Source organism: Macaca nemestrina, chromosome 2 (assembly GCF_043159975.1).
Source record: "Macaca nemestrina isolate mMacNem1 chromosome 2, mMacNem.hap1, whole genome shotgun sequence".
Classification (NCBI taxonomy): Eukaryota; Metazoa; Chordata; class Mammalia; order Primates; family Cercopithecidae; genus Macaca; species Macaca nemestrina.
In genome coordinates, this window is record NC_092126.1 from 82,534,191 (window position 1) to 82,555,660 (window position 21,470).

Sequence of the window (21,470 nt, forward strand, 5' to 3'; positions counted from 1 at the left end):
CACTCTGTCGCCCAGGTTAGAGTGCAGTGGCACGGTCTCAGCTCACTGCAACCTCCACCTCCCAGGTTCAAGCAATTCTCCTGCCTCAGCCTCCCGAGTAGCTGACCTACAAGCACCTGCCACCATGCCCGGCTAATTTTTGTATTTTTAGTAGAGACGAGGGTTCGCCATTTTGGCCAGGCTGGTCTTGAACTCCTGACCTCAGGTGATCCACCCACCCAGCCTCCCAAAGTGCTGGGATTACACATGTGAGTCACCATGGCCTGCCAGGTGCCAGCATTCAAGACATACATAAAATACATCATACTTTTGTAAGGAAAAGTGAATAGACGTGTACTGACAGTGATTTTAAAGTGGTTTTATAAGTGAAATATACAATTGTAAACATATAGATTATGTATACTGAAATCCAATGGGAAATAATAAGTTCTGGAATGTGCAGTAATATTAACCCTGACAAAAAGGTGTAAGACCACATAGCTAAGAAGAAATACATTGGTACCAGTGAAAAGTAAAAGATAGTATGATTGCGGTGGTAATAAATTTAGACCAAAGGATTAGCAGGATAATAAAAACTACATCTCTAATCCACAGCAGTCTTGTGGCTTCCTGTTTGGTCTAAGAAAACCACATGCAGGATACACATCCTTGTGGGGATGATTGGTGTTACCACATTTCACCAGTAGGAGGCAGCAGCATCCACCATGTAACCTTTCACTCTCACCTTCCATTTTTATTTTTATGGCACATTGGATACAAGGTATTTAATTTTGGGTAGAGTTGCCAGATTTAGGAAAAACAACAACGGCATGCCCAGTTAAATTTAAATTCCAAATCAACAAGGAATCATTTTATAATATGTCTCAACTATTGCATGTATTTTCTCTGGCAACCCTAATTTTGGGTGGGGCAGAGCAGAGTTGTGGATAGGAGACAGGGAGGGACAGCCTCTTAGGTGCCAGAAAGTACAGTACATTTTGTCTAAAGGAGTCACAATCCATTTCATAGATTTGGAAACTTAGAGAAATGATTAACTAGGAAGAAGCAGAGCCTGAATTTGAACCCGGAGTAGTTTGTTCCAAAGCCTATGGTGTGTGTGTGTGTTTTATTTTTGTATTTAAAAAATTTTTTCTGTGTTGCATCTTATTGCTGTTTCTCTTTTGTTTTTAAGCTTTTTATCTCAACCTACAATCATGCCCAAGTTCCAGCCCCACCAAACCCACTCTTTTCTTTTCTCCTCAAGACACTGCTCTGTCAAGCATTTCCTTTACTGTCAAATGTTTGGAAAGAGTGGTTTGCACTTGCCGGCCCAACTCCTTCCCCACATTTGCAAGCTAACCCTCTACCTTCTGGTTGCTACACTCCTCTATCCAAATCAATTGTTTCTCAAAGGTCACCAGCAATAACCTAGAAACTGACAGATACAGAAATCTCTTCTCAGTCCACATCCCACTGGGTGCTCTGTCATGTTTGATGTGACTGACAAGTAAGCAGTCAGAAGACCTGGTCCAAATCACAGGTCTGTTCGAGGAACAAGTCACTTAATCTTTCTGAGCCTTGGTTTACTCATCTATGAAATGCCTGGTTCCTTTCTCAAGAGCATCGTGATTTAAACTTACTGGAACCTCCCAGGGACATGGTAATCTGCAGGGCCTTTTACCTGAGAGGTACTTGGTAAATATTTGTTGAAAGAGCAAACAATTGAATGAATGAATATTGGTTTTACAGTTGCTCAATTACCAAAATAAATCATCATGATAAATCTTTATCAAAACACTTAAATATAAAAGTGAGTACTAACTTATGAGATCCCTGGACATCTCCTCACAGATCATGATTTCAATTTTTAAAAAATCTGTGAAACCGGCCGGGCACTGTGGCTCATGCCCGTAATCCCAGCACTTTGGAAAGCTGAGACGGGTGGATCACCTGAGGTCAGGAGTTCGAAACCAGCCTGGCCAACATGGCAAAACACCATCTCTATTAAAAGCACAAAAAATTGCCAGGCATACTGGCGTGCACCTGTAATCCCAGCTACTTGGGAGGCTGAGGCAGGAGAATCGCTTGAACCCGGAGGCAGAGGTTGCAGTAAGCCGAGATCATCCCACTGTACTCCAGCCTGGGCAACAGAGCAAGACTCCATCTCAAAAAAAACAAAAAAACCTATGAAACCAAATCAGCCAAGCATAGTGGCAGGAGCCTGGAGTCCCAGCTAGTAGGGAGGCTAAGGCACAAGAATCTCTTGAACCCGGGAGGCGGAGGTTGCAGTGAGCTGAGACTGCGCCACTGTACTCCAGCCTGGGTGACAGAGTAAGGCTGTGTCTCAAAAAAGAAAAAGAAAAAGAAAAAAAGTATGAAACCTTCTCTTCACAGGATACCTTATGTCACAGATCACTGTGTAGAACAGGTGAGTCAGGGCTGCTGCAGCCAGGCTGGAGTGGGGTGGGAGGCACCCATGGGGGGCGCATTAGTAACCACACAGGAGCGGCTCTGTGGAGATTGAGGCCTTTTCCTAGCTGTGTTAGCTCCAGACGAAGCTCTTGGTCCTTAGTGCTCTCACTAAGTTCCTTTCCGACTGAAATCTGTCAAGGTTTGTCAACCAAAACACTCGACATTCATAAGACGTTATTACACATTGCTAACATGGGTGGTACTGTACCAGGAACCAAGATAACAAGTTCCTGTTTTCAAAGAGCTGCCTGTTGCATGAGAGAGACGGCAAGAAAGCCACCGTTACCATATAGATGAGAAGCAGGGGCACGCAGGGGTGTGTGGGTGCACACTTCACTGACACTAAGTACCCCAAGTCTGGGGATTCCGGGTCGAGGAGGTGGGTCTTGGGAAGTTTCCAAGAGAAACTGGTACCTGGATTGCACCTTAAAGGAAGAGTGGGAGTCATCCAGGTGGGTGGACATGAGAGAGGGATATGTCAGGGAGGGGTGCAGGGGAGGATGGTGACGCGAGGGAACATCTTTCTAGCCACAAAGAACCACTTGCTGGGGAGGAGAAGAATGTGGCCAGTCCAGGGAATTAGAAGTAAATCAGAGTGCCACACGCAGAGGATGAGGGCGGCGCTGTGGTGGGAGGTGGGAGAAGGCAAAGGTCATGAAGAGATATCCAATATCCAACTGATCACCAATACCTTGAAGGCCATGCTTGGGAATATAGATGAGAGAAACTCAGTGAAGGAGTTTAAGCAGGCGAGAGACACCACCATATCTGTGGTTTAGAAAGAGCACTGTGGCAGTGTGGAGGACAAATTGGTAAGAGAGCAAGACTAGAAGCAGAAAAACCAGTTAGCAAGCTATTGCTGTGGTCCAGGCAAGAGACAATGAGAGCTAGGCAGCAGCAATGGGCAGGAAGAACCAGGTGGGAGAGCTATTTGGGGACAGAATTAACATGACTCCAGGAGCCATTGAATTTTGGGAGAAATAGAAATGAAGAACCAAGCAGCTTGGGTGGTCAGTGTTGCATAGCAGGGATGACCCCGGCTTGGTTTTGCACTGTTAATTTAATCACGATTACATTTATTCATTAACCTCATTCCTGATGCTCTAAATCACACTCTAGAACAAAAATGAACAATTTTCTGATAGAGATGGTCTTCTTTTAAAGACAGACTTTAATTTCCTATATATAAAAACATACTTAAAATACATTTAATCTACTTGCTGCTTATACTGTATTATTTTTGGCATTTGATGGCAAACAATCTGATGGAAGGGATGGTAGGTATAAATGATACAAAATTGGCTAGGCACAGTGGCTCCTGGCCAGGCTTGTAATCCCAGTACTTTGGGAGGCCGAGGCAGGCAGACCACCTGAGGTCAGGAGTTTGAGATCAGCCTGGCCCACAAGGTGAAATCCCATCTCTACTAAAAATGCAAAAATATTAGCTGGGCATGGTGACGCACGCCTGTAGTTCCAGCTACTTGGGAGGCTGAGGCAGGAGAATCACTTGAACCCGGGAGGCAGAGGTTGCAGTGAGTCGAGATTACACTGCTGCACTCCAGCCTGGGCGATGGTGCGAAACTCTGTTTCAAAAAAGAAAGAAAGAAAGAAAGAAAATCGGCCAAGGGGTTTTGTTTTGTTTTGTTTTGTTTTGTTTTGTTTTTTGAGGGTCTTGCTCTGTCACCCAGCCTGGAGTCCAGTGGTGCAATCATGGCTCACCACAGCTTCAACCTCTAAGATTCAAGCAATCATCCCACCTCGGCCTCCGGAGTAGCTAGGACCACAGGCACACACCACCATGCCCAGCTAATTTTTAACTATTTTCTAGAGACGGAGTGTTTTTTGTTGTTGTTGTTGTTGCTGTTGTTTGAGACGGAGTCTTACTGTGTCACCCAGACTGGAGTGCAGTGGTGCAGTGGCATGATCTCAGCTCACTGCAACCTCCGCCTCCCAGGTTCAAGGGATTCTCTTGCCTCAGCCTCCCAAGTAGCTGTGATTACAGGCACCTACCACCATACCTGGCTACTCTTTTATATTTTTAGTAGAGACTGGGTTTTACCATATTAGCCAGGATGGTCTCAATCTCCTGACCTCATGATCTGCCTGCCTCGGCCTCTCAAAGTGTTGGGATTACAGGTGTGAGCCACCGCACCCGGCTGAGACAGAGTCTTGCTGTATTGCCCAGGCTGGTCTTAAACTACTGGCCTTAAGCAATCCTCCCGCCTCAGCCTGTCAAAGTGTTGGGATTACAGGCATGAGCCCCCATGCCTGATTGGCAATTACTAAAGGTAGGTGACCATAGGGATTCTATATTCTATTTTTGCATATGCTTAAAATGTTTTTAAAATGCTTTTAATCTAATAGATAATATATTGATGACATTGCACATAACACGTAACTTTAGAGAGAGATTTGACAATATTTATTTTCATAACCCTTGAATTTGCAATCCCTGTTCTGGAAATTTATACTTTAAAAATAGCTGAAATATGGTGAAACAGGGAATGGGAAAGAAGGAAAGCCAAAGATACTCATTGAAGGACAAACAAGGAACTCACTGAGTAATTAAGACGTATGAATGTGGCCGGGCGCGGTGGCTCACGCTTGTAATTCTGGCACTTTGGGAGGCCGAGGTGGGCGAATCACGAGGTCAGGAGATCGAGACCATCCTGGCTAACACGGTGAAACCCCATCTCTACTAAAACTACAAAAAAAAATTAGCCGGGCGTGGTGGTGGGCACCTGTAGTCCCAGCTACTCGGGAGGCTGAGGCAGGAGAATGGCGTGAACCCGGGAGGCGGAGCTTGCAGTGAGCCGAGATTGCTCCACAGGACTCCAGCCTGGGCAACAGAGCAAGACTCTGCCTCAAAAAAAAAAAAAAAAAGACATACGAATGTAATGGAATATTATGCAACCATGAAAATTATGCATGTGAGCATCATGTAGCAAAGTGGGAATTGAGCAATATAATAATATATTCCAGAAGTAGGATCACAGCTCCATATAAACTCAGGAGGTATCTGGAAGTTATTACAGCTGTGGAAAAGATGCCAATCTGGCCCCAGCGACTCTCTGACTTGTCTTCCACTACCCCTTCCTCTCCGTGTCTCCCATCCTGCTTCAGCACCCCTGACTTCCTGACTCTCTCTCAAACACTCTAGGCTCACTGCTAGCTGGGGCCTTTGCATGTATAGTCCCTTTGCCTGGAAAGCTATTTCCACAAATACCTAAGTGGCTGGCTTTAGTCATTCATTCAACACAGCTGATTTTATTCAGATTGCTGTTCAAACGCCTCCAAATCGAAGACTTCTTTCCTCCACCCCCATCTAAATAGCACCCCATCCCATCATTCTTTGTCTCTTTAGCCTGCATTATTTTTCTTCATATCATTTATCACCACCTGAAGTTGTATCTGCATTTGGTCCTTTTCATGGCTGTATTTCTAACACTTAGCGCAGGGATTACCTGCTGACTGATAGAACATAAATGCATGCACATGAAAAAAAAGACTGAGAAGAATCTTAAAGAAATGATCGTTTGTGTTATAATGAAAGGAAGTTCTGTATTTTCCCTAAACCTTTCTGTAGTGTTATGTTGCTTTTAACAATTTAAAAGTAAAATTATGAATCATTTAAAGCATTTAAGTAACATAATAAATGATTAGCACAGAGACTCATAGTTTGAGTCTTTAGTCTCAAAAGTCTTAAAGTCTTTAGTTTAACCCATAAGATCACTTTAGAAGAAAACTCTAAAAAATAAAGAAATACAGAGGCTGGGAAGGGTGTGTGTGTTGTTGGTGGGGGAGGTGTGGGTGGTTAATGGGTATAGAAAAAATAGAATATATAAAATCTACTGTTTGATAGCACAACAGGGTGACTATATTTATCCTTTGTGTTACAAGCAACCTGTTATGCTCTTTTAGTTATTTTTAAATGTGCAATTAAATTACTGTACATTTAAAAATAACTAAAAGAGGCCTGGCATGGTGGCTTACACCTGTAATCCCAGCACTTTGGGAGGCCAAGGCAGGAGGGTCACCAGAGGGCAGGAATTTGAGATCAGCCCAGCCAAGGCAGTGAAACCCCATCTCTACTAAAAATACAAAAATTAACTGGGCATGGTGGTGTGCACCTGTAATCCCAGCTACTTGGGAGGCTGAGGCAGGAGAATCGCTTGAACCTGGGAGGCAGAGGTTACTATGAGCTGAGATCATGCCATTGCACTCCAGCCTGGGTCACAAGAGCAAAACTCTGTCTCCAAATAAATATATAAATAAAACTAAAAGTATAATGGGATTGTTTGTAACACAAAGGATAAATGCTTGAGGGGATGGAGCCCCCATTCTCCACAGTGTGATTATTAGGCATTACATGCCTGTATTGAAACATCTCATATACCCCATAAATATATACACCTATGATGTACCCACAAAAATTAAAAATAAAAATGTTTTAAATGTGGAAGTAAAAACAAAACAAATACAACAGCAAAACACCAGCAGCCAGCAGCTTACCAGTCTCTGAGGGGGCCGTCTTCTGTATCCAGTTGCTGGGTTGGGAATCAGTTGTTTTAAGGTCATTGTTCTCTTTTCTGCTTTCAGCTTTGGAGCCCCTGAGAAATTTGTTGACAGATGAAGTCTGGGGCTTAGTTTCTCCTTCTGAGGAAGTTTTCTTCCTTGTTTGACTCATGGTGAAGTTGACTGGGGTATTTCCCAATAAGACATCCTCCTGTTATTTTCTGTTTTCTAGGATTTCTAAGAAGAAAATAAGATTCTTTCAAGCCTGTGTTCAATCAAAATATCCTCCCCTACGTGAGTGCCCCCCACCCCCAGCCCCGCCACCTTCCTTTTTCTGTTTTTTTATTGCTGTTAATGTTTAACATAACAGTAAGAATGATGTAACCCAGGATCCGGGAACCAATACGAACCCAAAGCAATTTGAGTTTTTAACTTTGCCCTATTTCATTGTGTGAGATATAAGTCATCAAGCACGACTTCGGCAAGCACATCTCGTGTGTCAACACATCTTAAATTACAGCTGTCAGTTAGAGTTATCTGAAGACTTAGCATGCCTTTAAAAGGGACTGGCCATTTGCAAAGCTGTCCTCAGAGGAGTTTGCCTTCAGGAACCTCCGCCTTCCGGTGACCCCCACCTCTTTCCTTTGCACGCAGGCTCCTTTTTCTCTTTGCATTTTCATATTTTCTCTACCCCCAACCCTGCACCACCACCCCACTGAAACATGTTGGCAGTAAAGAATTCATTCATTCCATAAATAGTTTTAAAGAATCTACTGTAGGCCAGTTAATGTTCTAAATGCAAAAGGTCCAATGATGAACAAGAGACAGTTCTTGTCTTTGATGGCATCTTAACCTGGTGGGAAGATAGACCTGTATGCCATTGACTGAGTGGGACAAGAGCTAAGAGATGGGAGGTGGTCAGGGAACCCACAGGTAAACTAAGCATGCCTTGGAGAACAGACTTGGAACAGTGAGTGACATTGCCTGGGTTTTGAAGGACTGGGAGTTAGCTTTTTAAGAGAGGGAAGAGCATCCCAGGCAGAAGACAGGGCAAGCTCAAAAGCTCCCAGGCAGGAAGGGCTGGAAGAGCCTAGCATTGGAGGTGGGGATGTGGGTTGGGGGGTGTGGAGGTTAGGGGACTTAAACTAAAGGGATACGCAGAGGTGTTTTGCTTTGTTTTGACATAGAGATGGATTTTCACCACGTTAGCCAGGCTGGTCTTGAATTTCTGGCCTCAGGTGATCCGTCCACCTCAACCTCCCAAAGTGCTGGGCTTAAAGGTATGAACCATCATGCCCCGCAGAGGTATTCTTGAAATTACAGTTTTCATGGTTTCCTCTCTCATAAAATAGCTCTTCCTGCAACATTATGTTCCAGAATGGTCCAAGAAACATTTTACCCAGGGAATCCTAAAAATGGACCTTGCAGAGCCCGCCTCCACTCCTGAGGGATGGAATGTTCCATGCACTTGGAGCACTGCTTTGGAAATCACAACTGGACATTCCATTTTTCTTTTAAAATTTTCCTTTCATATTAGAGCAGGGTCCAGCCCTGGTTTACCCAGCAACAGACAGCAATGGAACTAGACAATTATCCCATGCACAGCAGCACAGCTGACTAGAGTCTCGGGAGGTTAGGTGGAAAAGAAGAAGGAAAGGGGTGCTAACTCGTAAATCTAAACATGACCTGCAGCCCTGGCTGCCCCACCCTGATTCCACCATCACCCCAGGCCTTTCTCAGTTTGCTGCTTTTCTGGCCCCTACCCAAGACTTACCTCCACGGTCATTTTCAGACAATTTCACCATTTAGAGATTTAGACAAGGCTATTCTCTGGGGAGCTAGCTCAGTAATGGTTTCACTTTTTTATCCTCCCCCCAAATGCACTGACTCCAACTCCCCAAGTCCTAAGAAAACAGTGCTGGAGGGCGCGCCAGGATGTGGTAATTTACCCAGGTGAAACTCCACCTAGCTTCTGAGGCCCAGTCAGTTCTCTGTGAAGGTCAGTACACTAAGGAACAGAGGAGCCAGGAAGCCAAGAAACACAGGAACCAAGGAACAGAAGAGGATGCAAAGGAGAGGAGAGGAACAAGAGAGCAGAAAGTAACCAGGAGGCTAACAAGGCAACAAGAAAGGACCATGCCAGAGGAAGGAAGACTTCTGAATGAAAAGGGGAAAGCATTTGCACATTTCTTCATATATAGTAGTTAAGTACTAGGTTACATGCTCATATTTAAAACAATAATAATTTTTTCTTCGAAATATGTCTGGGACATTCCTCTTCATATAAAAACTTAAGTAAGCCCTGAGGCTTCCCATACCAAGTCAATCTTTAAAATCTTAGCTTCAATAAACCTTCCGCTTCCTCCTTGTCCCTGCCCTGGACTTTATAAAGGTAATCCCTGGAAAAGGAATTTGGGAAAATTTGCAGATCACAGCACAACCACCACAATACAGCAGCTAAAAACTGGGGGCTTGTCCCTTCTCCCAGGGTCAAAAGCATTCACTTAAGAATCCTTAGGAAAAAGAAATGACTGAAATTTCAATTCAACTCATCAATATTAATTGAGCATATACTTTCCATATTTACTATATTCTTAATAGTTAAGGTTGTTTGCCATGAAGCCCCAAGAGTAACACATATTGGACACGTCATTTCTCTTGCATGTAAGCTGTTTTTATTTATTACTTTTGACAAAGTAAGGAATACCTTTCCTTTCTTTTCAATCCTTAGGTTTGGGTTTTATATAATTTAAAATGTTTGAGAAATGCTTTTAAAGGTCTTTTTTAATTCTTTTCTTTTCTTTTCTTTTTTTTTTTTTTTTGGACAGAGTCTCGCTATCGCCCAGGCTGAAGTTCAATGCCGCAATCTCGGCTCACTGCAACCTCTGCCTCCTGGGTTCAAATGATTCTCCTGCCTCATCCTCCTAAATAACTGGGATTACAGGCATCCGCCACCACACCCGGCTAATTTTTGCATGTTAGGTAGAGATGGGATTTCACCATGTTGGCCAGGCTGGTCTCAAACTCCTGACCTCAGGTGGTCCGCCCACCTGGGCCTCCCAAAGTGCTGAAATTATAGGTGTGAGCCACCGCACCCAGCCAGTCTTTCATTTTTTGATGTAATGTTTCAGAGTGAATCATATTTTCAATGTTGTTTGTCAAAGGGAGACGCATTTTTCTTTCTCCACAGACTTACTTCATTAAAAAGGAAAGGAAATTCTGTTGCCTGTTATAACATGAATGAACCTTGAGGACATTATGCCAAGTGAAATAAGCCAGTCACAATAAGATAAATACTGTATGATACCTCTTCTATGTGGTATCTAAAGTAGTCAAATTCATGGAAACAGTAACAGTTGTGGTTACCAGGGGCTGGGGGAAGGGGAAGTAGGGAGTCGTCTGATGGGTATAGAGTTCCAGTTTTGCAAGATGAAAAATTTCGTCTTTGTGAATCTGTTGTACAACAAAGTGAATATATTTAACACTACTGAACTGTATACTTAAACATGGTTAAGATGATTAATTTTGTGTTCTGTAGTTTTTACCACAATTAAAACATTTTTAAGTGTATTTTTAAAAAGTGATTCAGGCTGGGCGCGGTGTCTCATGCCTGTAATTCCAGCACTTTGGGAGGCCGAGGCGGGCAGATATCCTGAGCTCAGGAGTTCAAGACCACCCTGGGCAACATGATGAAACCCATCTCTACTAAAACACAAAAAATTAGCCAGGCGTGGCGGTGTGCACCTGTAGTCCCAGCTACTCGTGAGACTGAGGCACGAGAATTGCTTGAGCCCGGGAGGCAGAGGTTGCAGTGAGCCGAAATGGCACCACTGCACTCCAGCTTGGGCTACAGAGTGAGACTCCGTCTCAAAAAAAAAAAAAAAGAAAAGAAAAAAAAGTGATTTAGAGGCCTAGGACTCTAAATGTAAAGTTTTAAGAACACATTAATCAATTTCTACTTTTATTTTCCTTCTTATGTATCCACAAATGTGACATGATTTTAGAAAATCCATGCCTAACTACTAGATAGATTTTTAATAAGCATAAAATAAACATCCTAGGTAATCAGAAAAAAAAAAAAAAAAAGCTTCAGTCACTCAGTTCTAAGGCATTCCGGTGGCATGCAGTATCTTGAGTTCTACGTCTGATGAGCTTAGTTCAGCCTCATTTATAACTCTTGTCTTAAAAAGGCATTATTGTAGATATCTTTGTAGTACTTTAGTTAACTCTGCTATTTTTAGTTAATTTAAGCAGAAAGGGAATTTATTAAAAGAATGATGTGGAAGTTCTACTAAAACAATGGCAGAGGTAAATATGTGTTTACCTCCACTTCTCTTTTTTTTTTTTTTTTTTTTTTTTTTGAGACAGAGTCTCGCTGTGTCGCCCAGGCTGGAGTGCAGTGGCACGATCGCGGCTCACTGCAAGCTCCGCCTCCCGGGTTCACACCATTCTCCCGCCTCAGCCTCCGAGTAGCTGGGACTACAGGCGCCCGCCGCCACGCCCGGCTAGTTTTTTGTATTTTTAGTAGAGACGGGCTTTCACCGTGGTCTCGATCTCCTGACCTCGTGATCCACCCGCCTCGGCTTCCCAAAGTGCTGGGATTACAGGCTTGAGCCACCGTGCCTGGCTACCTCCACTTCTCTTGAAACCCCATTTAATCAACAGGAGATTTTTTTTAAAAAAATCATAAATCTGCAAGGATAAGGAGAACTGGATAGATGTCACACAACTTTGAAAACTAGAGATCAAGAGGATGAATTTAAATGACTTTAAAGGTAAGTGCCTGCATGGATTGGGAGAACAAATTTTTTAAACGTCAGAATCCCAAAAGTCTCAGTAATTGACAGCACAAGGTAACTCTGAAGGAAAGAGAGGGGTGAGTAGGGCTGCACACAGGATGATTCGTGAAACATCTGTAAGAGGTTAAATTGTTAAATGCTATTTTCACTTCGGGCAGCCAGGAGGCTACCCCTTCCCCATCTGGCAAAAGAATGTCTATTTTCACGACACATAGAAACATAGAAGATCTAGACTCAGACACTGGTCATATTTTAGTACCTTATCTGAAAGGAGCTTAAGTAAAGTCTGTAACTGAGCCATGAAACCCTTCTGTATTCCCTCTTCTATTCCTCCAAGAACACCCTGGCAACCAAGTGTAACTACCCACTTCGCCACATAACAGAGGTAGAGTGGATGACAACTATCTGAAGAAACTGGCCAGTCTAAGAGAAAAGACCTAGATAATGAATAAGTCCTTCAGCTAAATGAATCTGTCCCTGCCCAAGCACATTACAAAGAAATCCACTGATTGACAGGCCCTACTTATGTACAGACATTCCAGTATAATGCATAATCTACATATGCATGGAGCACCCAGGATCTCAGGATATTTGAGGAAAAATTCTGACATAAAAACGAGGTGCAGAAACAGTAAGAAGAACAAAACTCAGAAAATAAAGACAATGTGGGGAGAAGAAGGGACGTTTACAAATCACTATTATACTTAGAGTGTTATGAGATGACGTATGGTTCACAAGTCAAGAGAACATTCAGAGAACAGAAGAACTTCTAGATAGCAGTTTCTGGGCAAAATGAAAATGTTGATGGTGAAGTGGGTTTTTGTTGTTGTTGTATTTATTTATTTGTTTGTTTATTTATTGAGATGGAGTCTAGCTCTGTTGCCTAGGCTGGAGTACAGTGGCGCGATCCCGGCTCACTGCAACCTCTGCCTCCTGGGTTCAAGTGATTCTCCTGCCTTAACCTCACAAGTAGCTGGGATTACAGGCATCCGCCACCACACAAGGCTAATTTTTGTGTTTTTAGTAGAGACGGGGTTTCACCATGTTGGCCAGGCTGGTCTTGAACTCCTGACCTCAAGTGATCCACCCACCTTGGCCTCCCAAAGTGCTGGGATTACAGGCATGAGCCACCATGCCCGGTTGTTGGTGCAGTTTGGAATCTACACAATCCTCCAACAATAACCCCTCTGAGGCCCATAAAAGCCCTGGGCTCAGCCAGAGTTGAGTAGATGAGGGAACAACCAGCTGCAGAGAGGAACCACCTTCTCTGCTGAGAACTTCAGAGATCTGCAGAGACCACCAAATGACCTGCCTGCAGAGAGGAACTACTCTCTCCAGAGCCTCCTCTCTTCTGAGTGCTGAACACTGAGGGGATGACCTGCCTGCCTACAGAGGGGAGCTACCCACTGTGGGTCTCCTCTGAGCTGTTCTAACACTAAATAAAGCTCCTCTTTATCTTCTTCACCCTTCATTTGTCTGTGTACCTCATTCTTCCTGAACTCAGGCAAAGGTGCTACCAGCCACAGAACTCAGGCAAAGGTGCTACCAGCCACAGAGTTTCCAGGAAGAAAATAGACAGTCCAAAGATCCAGTAATAATATTATTCAGGCATAAAAAAGTAATGAAGTATTGATACATGACTAAAGATGAATAAACCTTGAAAATATGCTAAGCGAAAGAAGCCAGACACGAAAGGCCACATATGTTATTCCATTTATATTAAATAGCCAGAATGAAACAAAGTAGATTAATAGTTGTACATTGGGGTGAGGAGATAGTGATACAATAACTAAAGGATATGGGGTTTCATTTCCACATTTCTACAGAAATGCAGAATTGTCCTAAAATTGATTGCGGTGATGGCTGCACAACTCTGAATATATTTAAAGTCATTGAATTGTACACATTGAATGAGTGAACTTACACATTTTTGGTATATTTTGTGGTTAAGCTGTGAACAACTTTTACATAGCCATAATAATATAAGCACTGTATGTTAAAACTCAGGAATAACCACACTGGAATGCTGAGGGAGGGGGAAATTTGCAAACATGTAGCAGAAATAAATCCTCATTTGCCCTACAAAGAAGACAACAGGTAATACCTAAACCTGAAATAACAGGATAAGCATGTTATTTGGAAATGCAGACGAAAGGTAAAAGAGATGCGTTTCCTGAACAAAACTCTTACTTACTATGTTTACAGTTTTCTGAATCTGACAGAAACAATTTAAATTAATTTTTTTTCTTATTAAGTCTTTTGGGAAAGGGAGATGAGAAATCACAATGTCAACTCAAAGAACTAAAAGCTGTTCTCGCTTTTTACAACCTTCTGGAGAAAAATGAAAACATGGAAAATATATACTAGCTATGTCATTTACAACTTAAGTAAAGGATAACAGGCATTTTGTGAATTAATAATTTCCTAAAAAAAAAAAAATCCTAAATTCAAGCAAATTATTTCAAGTCTAGAAATTACAAATTACATTGAAGGTGCTTAAATACATTAAAAGCATTTAGGGAAGCTGAAAGTTTTCTCCTAATATGAACTAGAATAAGAAAACAGTTACCTAGCACTCCCAGAAACTTGCTTCAACTCAAGCCTTTCATAGCACATCATCTTTATGGATGTTTTGTCTTAGTTATTTCTTTTTAATCAAAGCTGGGCAAAAGGAGACACAAATAATTCTAATCTCTATTTTCTCCTTGTTACCACTGAGTGCAGACACCACATTCTGCACCATTAACCCCACTGATGCAGCAGGCTGGGCTCTCTGCTAGAACCTTGGCCCCTGCTGCCTTCGAAGCCTAATATAATTGCCACAGCCAAGGCCATGTCTTCAGAATGGATTCTGCATGATTCTTGCTTCCTGGTGCCATAGCTGCAGCTTCTAAGCCTCCTCAGAGATTCTTTGAAATACCTGTGGAATTAAAAACAAAATACAGGCTGGATGCGGTGGTTCACACCTGTAATCCCAGCACTTTGGGAGGCTGAGGCGGGTGGATCCCTTGAGGTCAGGAGTTTGAGACCAGCCTGGCCAACATGGCAAAACCTTGTCTCTACTAAAAATACAAAAATTAGCTGGGCATAGTGGTACCCACCTGTAATTCCAGCTACTCAGGAGGCTGAGGCAGGAGAATTGCTTAAACTGGGGAGGCTTGAACCCGGGAGGTGGAGGTTACAGTGAGCCAAGATTGCACCACTGCACTCCACTCTGGCAACAGAGCAAGACTTCGTCTCAAAAAAAAAAAAAAAAAAAGTTTTAAAATGCATTTTGATTTTAAGCTGCCTGGTTACATCATGAGCTGGGGAAAGCCTGAGGTCAGAACTGAGATAACCTGACAAAGACAAAGGGAAGGCCACTGTTGGGTGAAGTTCTCTGCTCTCAGCATTTCTACCCTGCTGCTCTATGGCATCCTCCACCCAGCTGCTGATGGTAGGGGCTCTCGCTCCACTGTCTGTGTTGTGCTCTTGTTCCTCCCTGATCTTCTCCCAGGCTCTCCCGGAAGAAGCCCAGGCTCAGGAGGGCTCCAGCCTCCAAAACCTGAGTCCTACCACCCCCAAGCCAGCTCACCTCCCACATTCCCATAGACTTTGACTATGTAACTGGCTGTGTGGAACTTTCTCACCTCTGAAATTCTTGTATTGCCTGACCTGTATTTAAACATACATAGCCATGAATTTAAGTAATATTTAAGGTATTAACATCTTGTTTCCTCAACTGGGCAGTTAGTTCCTTAAGGACAATAGCCATGAGTTGTATTTCTTTGCACCTATTAATACCCGGTACTGTCATTATAGGTCACAGATGTTCATAAATGTGTGACTGATGCTGAGGCAGGCCCATTCTGCAAAGCTCCAAGAGCAACTGTATTTCCAGGCAAATGAGGGAGAGCAACAGCAAAACATCCATGGTTCACATGTAACAAAGGGACTAAATCTGCTTGTCCTGTGAAGGAAATGAATACTCGAAGAGCCTGCCCAGGTAAGCAGATTCTGTTATTGACCTAAAGTTCATTGTCACAGGGGCATTTCTGGTAAAGCCCTCAGCTTAGGACTGCCAAAATAAGAATGTGCATTCGGCCAGGTGCTGTGGCTCACGCCTGTAATCCCAGCACTTTGGGAGGCCCAGGTGGGCAGGATTTTGAAATCAGCCTGACCAATATGGTGAAACCCCATCTCTACTAAAAATACAAAATTAGCTGGCCATGGTGGCACACGTCGGTAATCCCAGCTACTCGGGAGGCTGAGGCAGGAGAATTGCTTGAACCCAGGAGGTGAAGGTTGCAGTGAGCCGAGATCGCACCATCACACTCCAGCCTGGTAACAAGAGCACAACTCTGTCTCAAAAAAAAAAAAAAAGAAAAAGAAAAAGAAGAATGCACATTAGCCAGTAAAGAACATGATAATATGACAGTGAGAGTGAAATGGAAAAAATATTCCTTAGAGCAAAGAATGCAATGCACTTATTTTAGGAGGTAAAACTCAAGTCACCAGTTATAGAACAATCAACCCTTCGTCCTATCCCAACCTTAATGTTTAGGTCAGTTTCTTGGGTAGGAGGCTGCGATAGACATTACTGTTACACACCAGTACCTGCCATTCTCCTCCTCTCCCTGGATTATCTTTTTGAATTTAGGTGGCCTTGTGACTTGCTTTGGCCATCAAAATGTTTGGCCATCAAAATGTGGAATTGAGGTGTGACACTCCTAGGCAGAAGCATTTAAGAGCCAGTGCCCAGTTTTTGCAGCTGTCTTCCCTTGCTGCAGCAATCATGGGAGCAGATGTTCAGTTAGAGATGCCGCAACGTTGGAGCAGGGAGACGGAGTGCATTCACTCAAAGTATACTTACTGAGCACCAACCATGTGCGAAGCATTGTTAGACAGTGGGGATATACTAGTGCGCAAGGCAAGGTCTCTGACCTCATGGACGTTCCTGTCTGGCAGGGCAGACATCTATTTTCAACTTAAATATAAGTTATTATTTAATTCTGGCTGTGATTCATGTTATGAAGACAGTAGAACTTGTCCAGAGAGCACATAATACAGACATCCCGAGGCCTGAGGTTCAATGGGAAGGTTGATTTAAGAACAAATAGGAGAGGCCAGTTAAAGACTATTCCAGGCTGAGGTTCTGCGTCAGGGAGGGGTACAGCGAATCTGAAAAAGAAAAGGCCAGTGTGGCTGGACGAGAGAAAGTGGGGAAACAGTTCATGAGACTTGTGAAACATGTAGAAGCCAGATTGTGTGGGGCCTGTGGGCTCTGTTAAAGAGTTCAATCTTTTATTCCAAAACTGACTTGGGTATCCTTGAAACAATGAATGGTCACTTACCAACCTCCTGTTATATTTTCCTTTATCCCAGCAGCCCTTGTGGAGTGGCAAAGAGCTCTTCCCAGTTGGGAAAGAGTTAAGCAAGTTGAGAGGTTGAGCATATACCCTTGCGATGAGGTCAGCAAGGGGCCTATCCCATTCCTCCCGTAGCAACCACGACCTTCTACCATCCCAGTGATGCTGGCTACAGCAGGGAAGCATGGCTGGGACTGCACACTCCATGGAGCTGGTGGGAGCCCTGCCCTCCTGAGTGGGGCTGCAGCCACCCAAACTGCAGTTGTGTATCTGAGCCTCCCTGTGCTCTTGGAGGGGGCTAGGAGTAGGCAGGATCTGCCTGCCCGGGTGCAGCAGCAACTGCCCGACCTGCGGCTACAGAGCTGGGCCTCCTGCTCCACAGAGCAGGCAGGAGCCAGGGACAAGCAGGAACCCTACCCCTTCCAAGTTCGCAGGAGCAGCCACCCTCCCAGGTGCAGGACCTGGGCATCTTTGCAGCCTGCAGGCACCAGGCTCCCACTGCCTGGTGCCTCTGTGGTCCCAGCACCTACTGTGATCTCAGAGTGGGGTTGGGGCCATGAATGGCAGTGGGAGGCAGATTGATTCCTGGGCAGAAGGGGGCAGGTCCCCGGTAAGGCCCCATGTTCAGGCCAGGGAGGGCCTGAAGGCTGGGGGCTTGGGCTGCCAGTCCTATGGACTAGAGTGGAGACTTGGAGTGCCTTTTCCGGACCCACCCATGGCTGCCCCTGGACCAATCAGCATGCACTTCCTCCCCTCCGAGGTCTGTAAAAGCCCTAGGCTCAGCCAGAGCAGGGCAGAGGAAGGCCAGAAGGTGAAGAGGGCAGAGAGACAGACACATCAACCAGCTGCAGAAAGGAGTTACCCTCTCTGCGGAGAGCTGCAGAGATGACCGGCCTGCCAAGAGGAGCCACCTTCTCCAGTGCCTCCTCTCTGCTGAGAGCCGAACATTCAACAGGATGACCTGCCTACAGAGAGGAGCTACCCACTGTGGGTCTCCAACACTAAATAAAACTCCTCTTCATCTTCTTCACCCTTCATTTGTCTGCATACCTCATTCTTCCTGGAGGCAGGACAAGAGCTCAGGTCAAGGTGCCACCAGCCACAGAGGTTTCTGGCCAGAAAATCAGTACCCCAAATATCCCATAACACCACGGTATTGGCAGCAATCTTTGGCAGAGACCAGGAATCACTGGCTAGCTTAGTAAAAGAGAATTGCCACATGTATTAAATAGCTGTGGAATCATGGAGAAATGGATTCTAAGTTGTCTTTCCAGGAAGAACTCCCAAAGCCACCCCACATAACTGTGCTACCCAGAAAGCTGTGGCCCTGTCATAGTGAGGACACTGCCTGTTGAAACTAGAAGTAGTGTCACAGCTGCTGGCTCAAAATCACAGACATCAGGAAATTGGATGTCATGTGACCTGCTTGTCACCCTATGTACCTCAGTTGCAAATTCAAGGCTTGCATAAATGTGAAGGATCAGGAGAATCTAAATCACTTCCTGAACCTAGCTTCAAGTGAGGCTGGGAAAAGTCATTTTAACTTTGTAGTCTCTGCAGTAGGGAAAACCTACTAGAAGGGGATTGAAATTCAGTGTATAATTTATTGTGTTCATCACACCACATATCAGAGGAACCAAGGTTGACAAGTGGGATCCCCACTTTGGAAGGTCTTCTTTCACTTTAGCTCTTCAAAATCCTATGCTAACCTAGTGACACTCTCCTTATCTTCCTATCGTATTTTTCCCTATCAAAAATAAAACCACTGTGAAACATGTATTTCTCCACCTCTTTAGCATTTGATTAAAGCATATGCCTGTTTTTCTACGCCTTGCTTTGGGAACATTAGAAACTCTTAAAAGGGTGACTTCTTCATCACAGATGAGCTCTGTTGGAACCCAGCACTGTGTAATATTCATATACATTCTTATACATATATTACTCGTCTCACTGAGCTCCTGTATAATGCAGTTGTTCTAGACTGTTGTGAGAAGGTTTAAAAGGCAGCTAGGTAATGCAATAGGAATAAGCTATGTTGAATCTTGCTTAAAGGCCAGAGGAGGGTAGATATGAGAAGTGACAACGTGCTAGCAGCCCTCGCTCGCTCTCGGCGCCTCCTCGGCCTCAGTGTCCGCTCTGGCCGCGCTCGAGGAGCGCTTCATCTCACCGCTGCGCTATGGGGACTGCTCTCTGGGGCTGGCCGAGGGTGGATCCCACTCCCTCTGCCCGCAGGGAGGCGTGGAGGGAGAGGCGCAGGCGGGAACCGGGGATGTGCGCGGGGCAGCGGGGGTTCCCGGTGGGCACGGACTCGGAGGGCCCCACGTTCGGGGAAGCCGGCGCCTCGATCAGGGCTGGATCCCGTGTGTGGACTGCCGTTCCCTCTTGGCCGGGTTGTTCGCCACGATGGCGGTTCTCCCTCTCTTTCTCGCTTTCCCTCTTTTCCTCTTGGTCTGGGACGAGCTCCTTCAGGCTAGATGCCGCAAAATCCCCCAGGGAGTGCCAGGGAGAGGTAAAGCTGGTCTGGGACTGGTGGGGACTTGGAGAACTTTTGTGTCTAGCTAAAGGATTGTAAACACACCAATCAGCACTCTGTATCTAGCCAAAGGTTTGTAAACACACCAATCAGCTCCCTATCAAAACGGATCAATCAGCTCTCTGTAAAATGGACCAATCAGCAGGATGTGGGTGTGGTCAGATAAGGGAATAAAAGCAGGCTGCCAACTCCCCCAGCGGCAACGGAGTTGCGTGATTTTCCTGCCGGTTGGAGCTTCGTTCTTTCAGTCTTCACAATAAATCTTGCTGCTGCTCACTTTTTGGGTCCACATCGCCCCGCGAAGGTCTGTAGCTTCACTCTTAAAGCCAGTGAGACCACGAACCCACAGGGAGGGACGAACAACTCCGGACGTGCCACCTTTATGAACTGTAACTCTCACTGCCAAGGTCTGTAGCTTCACTCCTGAAGTCAGCGAGACCACGAACCCACCAGGAGAAGGAAACTCCAGACACATCATCTTTAAGAACTGTAACACTCACTGCGAGGATCCGTGGCTTCATTCTTGAAGTCAGCGAGACCAAGAACTCACCAATTCCGGACACAGACTTCATAGTTCTCTGGGTTCGTATCTTTTTCTGTGATTACAGTTAAAAGGTACAGTACCCTTAAAACTCTGATTTCCTCTGCCGTTACTCTACCTTGGGCAGCATTTGTGATAAGGATGTATTTAGCTAGGCCTTTGATTTTCAGGATTTTGTGAGTCCTGATGTTTTGGCATAGGGCATATGGGAGGTTATGTCCAGGTGAGGAAAATGTGACCATCTAAACCCCTATCAAGGCTTTTTCTTTTCTTTTCTTTTTTCTTTTTTTTTCTTTTTTCTTTTTTTAAAGACGATCTTCCTCTATTGCCAGGCTGGAGTGCAATGGCGTGATCTTGGCTGACTGCAGCTTCTCAACTCCCTGATTCAAACTATTGTCTGGCCTCAGCCTCCTGAGTAGCTGGGATTACACCAGCTGCGCCACCACGCCCAGCTAATTTGTGTAGTTTTAGTAGAGACAGGGTTTTACCATGTTGGCCAGGATGGTCTCCTGACCTCATGATCCACTTGCCTCGGCCTGTCAAAGTGGTGAGGTTGCAGGCGTGAGCCACCGCACCCGGACGTATATGGAGGTTTTTTAAACTCGAATGTGCTCACTTTGTTACAATCTGCCGATAAGGAGACAAGTTCAATAGAAGAGGCAACTGAGGATGAACATCTCCGAAATGGGAGTTGCATACCACACAGGCAGGCTGCTTATTCTATCTTCTGTAATAACTCACTGTGTAAAAAAGAATGCACGGCTGCATGAGGACTAGAGAGGACTAACTGTTAAGGGTGGTGGACACGGCCAGGAAGGACTGAAGCTATGGCATTGGCTGCACTTAAGATTCTGCACCGAAGACTGGTCTTTGCCCTGTATTACCTTGGGACCTCAGAGAGGACTTGAAGTACAAAAGGGAGAGGGCCCCATAGCAAAGAGAAACCATTATTCCTGCCCGGCTGGCACTTATTTCTAGAACTTCTCATGGGCATTCAAATAGCCCTGGTGGAGTGTGGTGGCTCACACCTGTAATCCCAGCACTTTGAGAGGGCAAGGCAGGCAGATCACTTGAGGTCAGGAGTTTGAGACCAGCCTGGCCAACATGGGCAGACCCCCATCTCAACTAAAAATACAAAAAAAAAATTAGCTGAGTGTGGTGGCAGGCACCTGTAATCTCAGCTACTTGGAAGGCTGAAGCAGGAGAATTGCTTGAACCCAGGGGGCAGAGGTTGCAGTGAGCCGAGATGGTGCCACTGCATTCCAGCCTGGGTGACAGAGCAA

At 44.8% G+C, this 21,470-nt stretch overlaps 1 protein-coding gene across 2 annotated transcripts in view; it reads right to left on the reverse strand.

The window, feature by feature from the left end:
• Positions 1–21,470, reverse strand: part of LOC105465923 (leucine rich repeat containing 31) — a 113,380-nt gene that overhangs the window by 24,766 nt on the left and 67,144 nt on the right. Inside the window, exon 1 of one of the 2 annotated variants that reach the window (XM_011714571.3) lies at positions 6,964–7,265. In XM_011714571.3, coding sequence (XP_011712873.1) covers positions 6,964–7,138 — 175 coding nt within the window. In that variant the 5' untranslated portion in view covers positions 7,139–7,265. Of the gene's footprint in view, positions 1–6,963; positions 7,266–21,470 lie in introns of those variants that run through there. The other variant, XM_071091219.1, reaches the window with a different exon arrangement.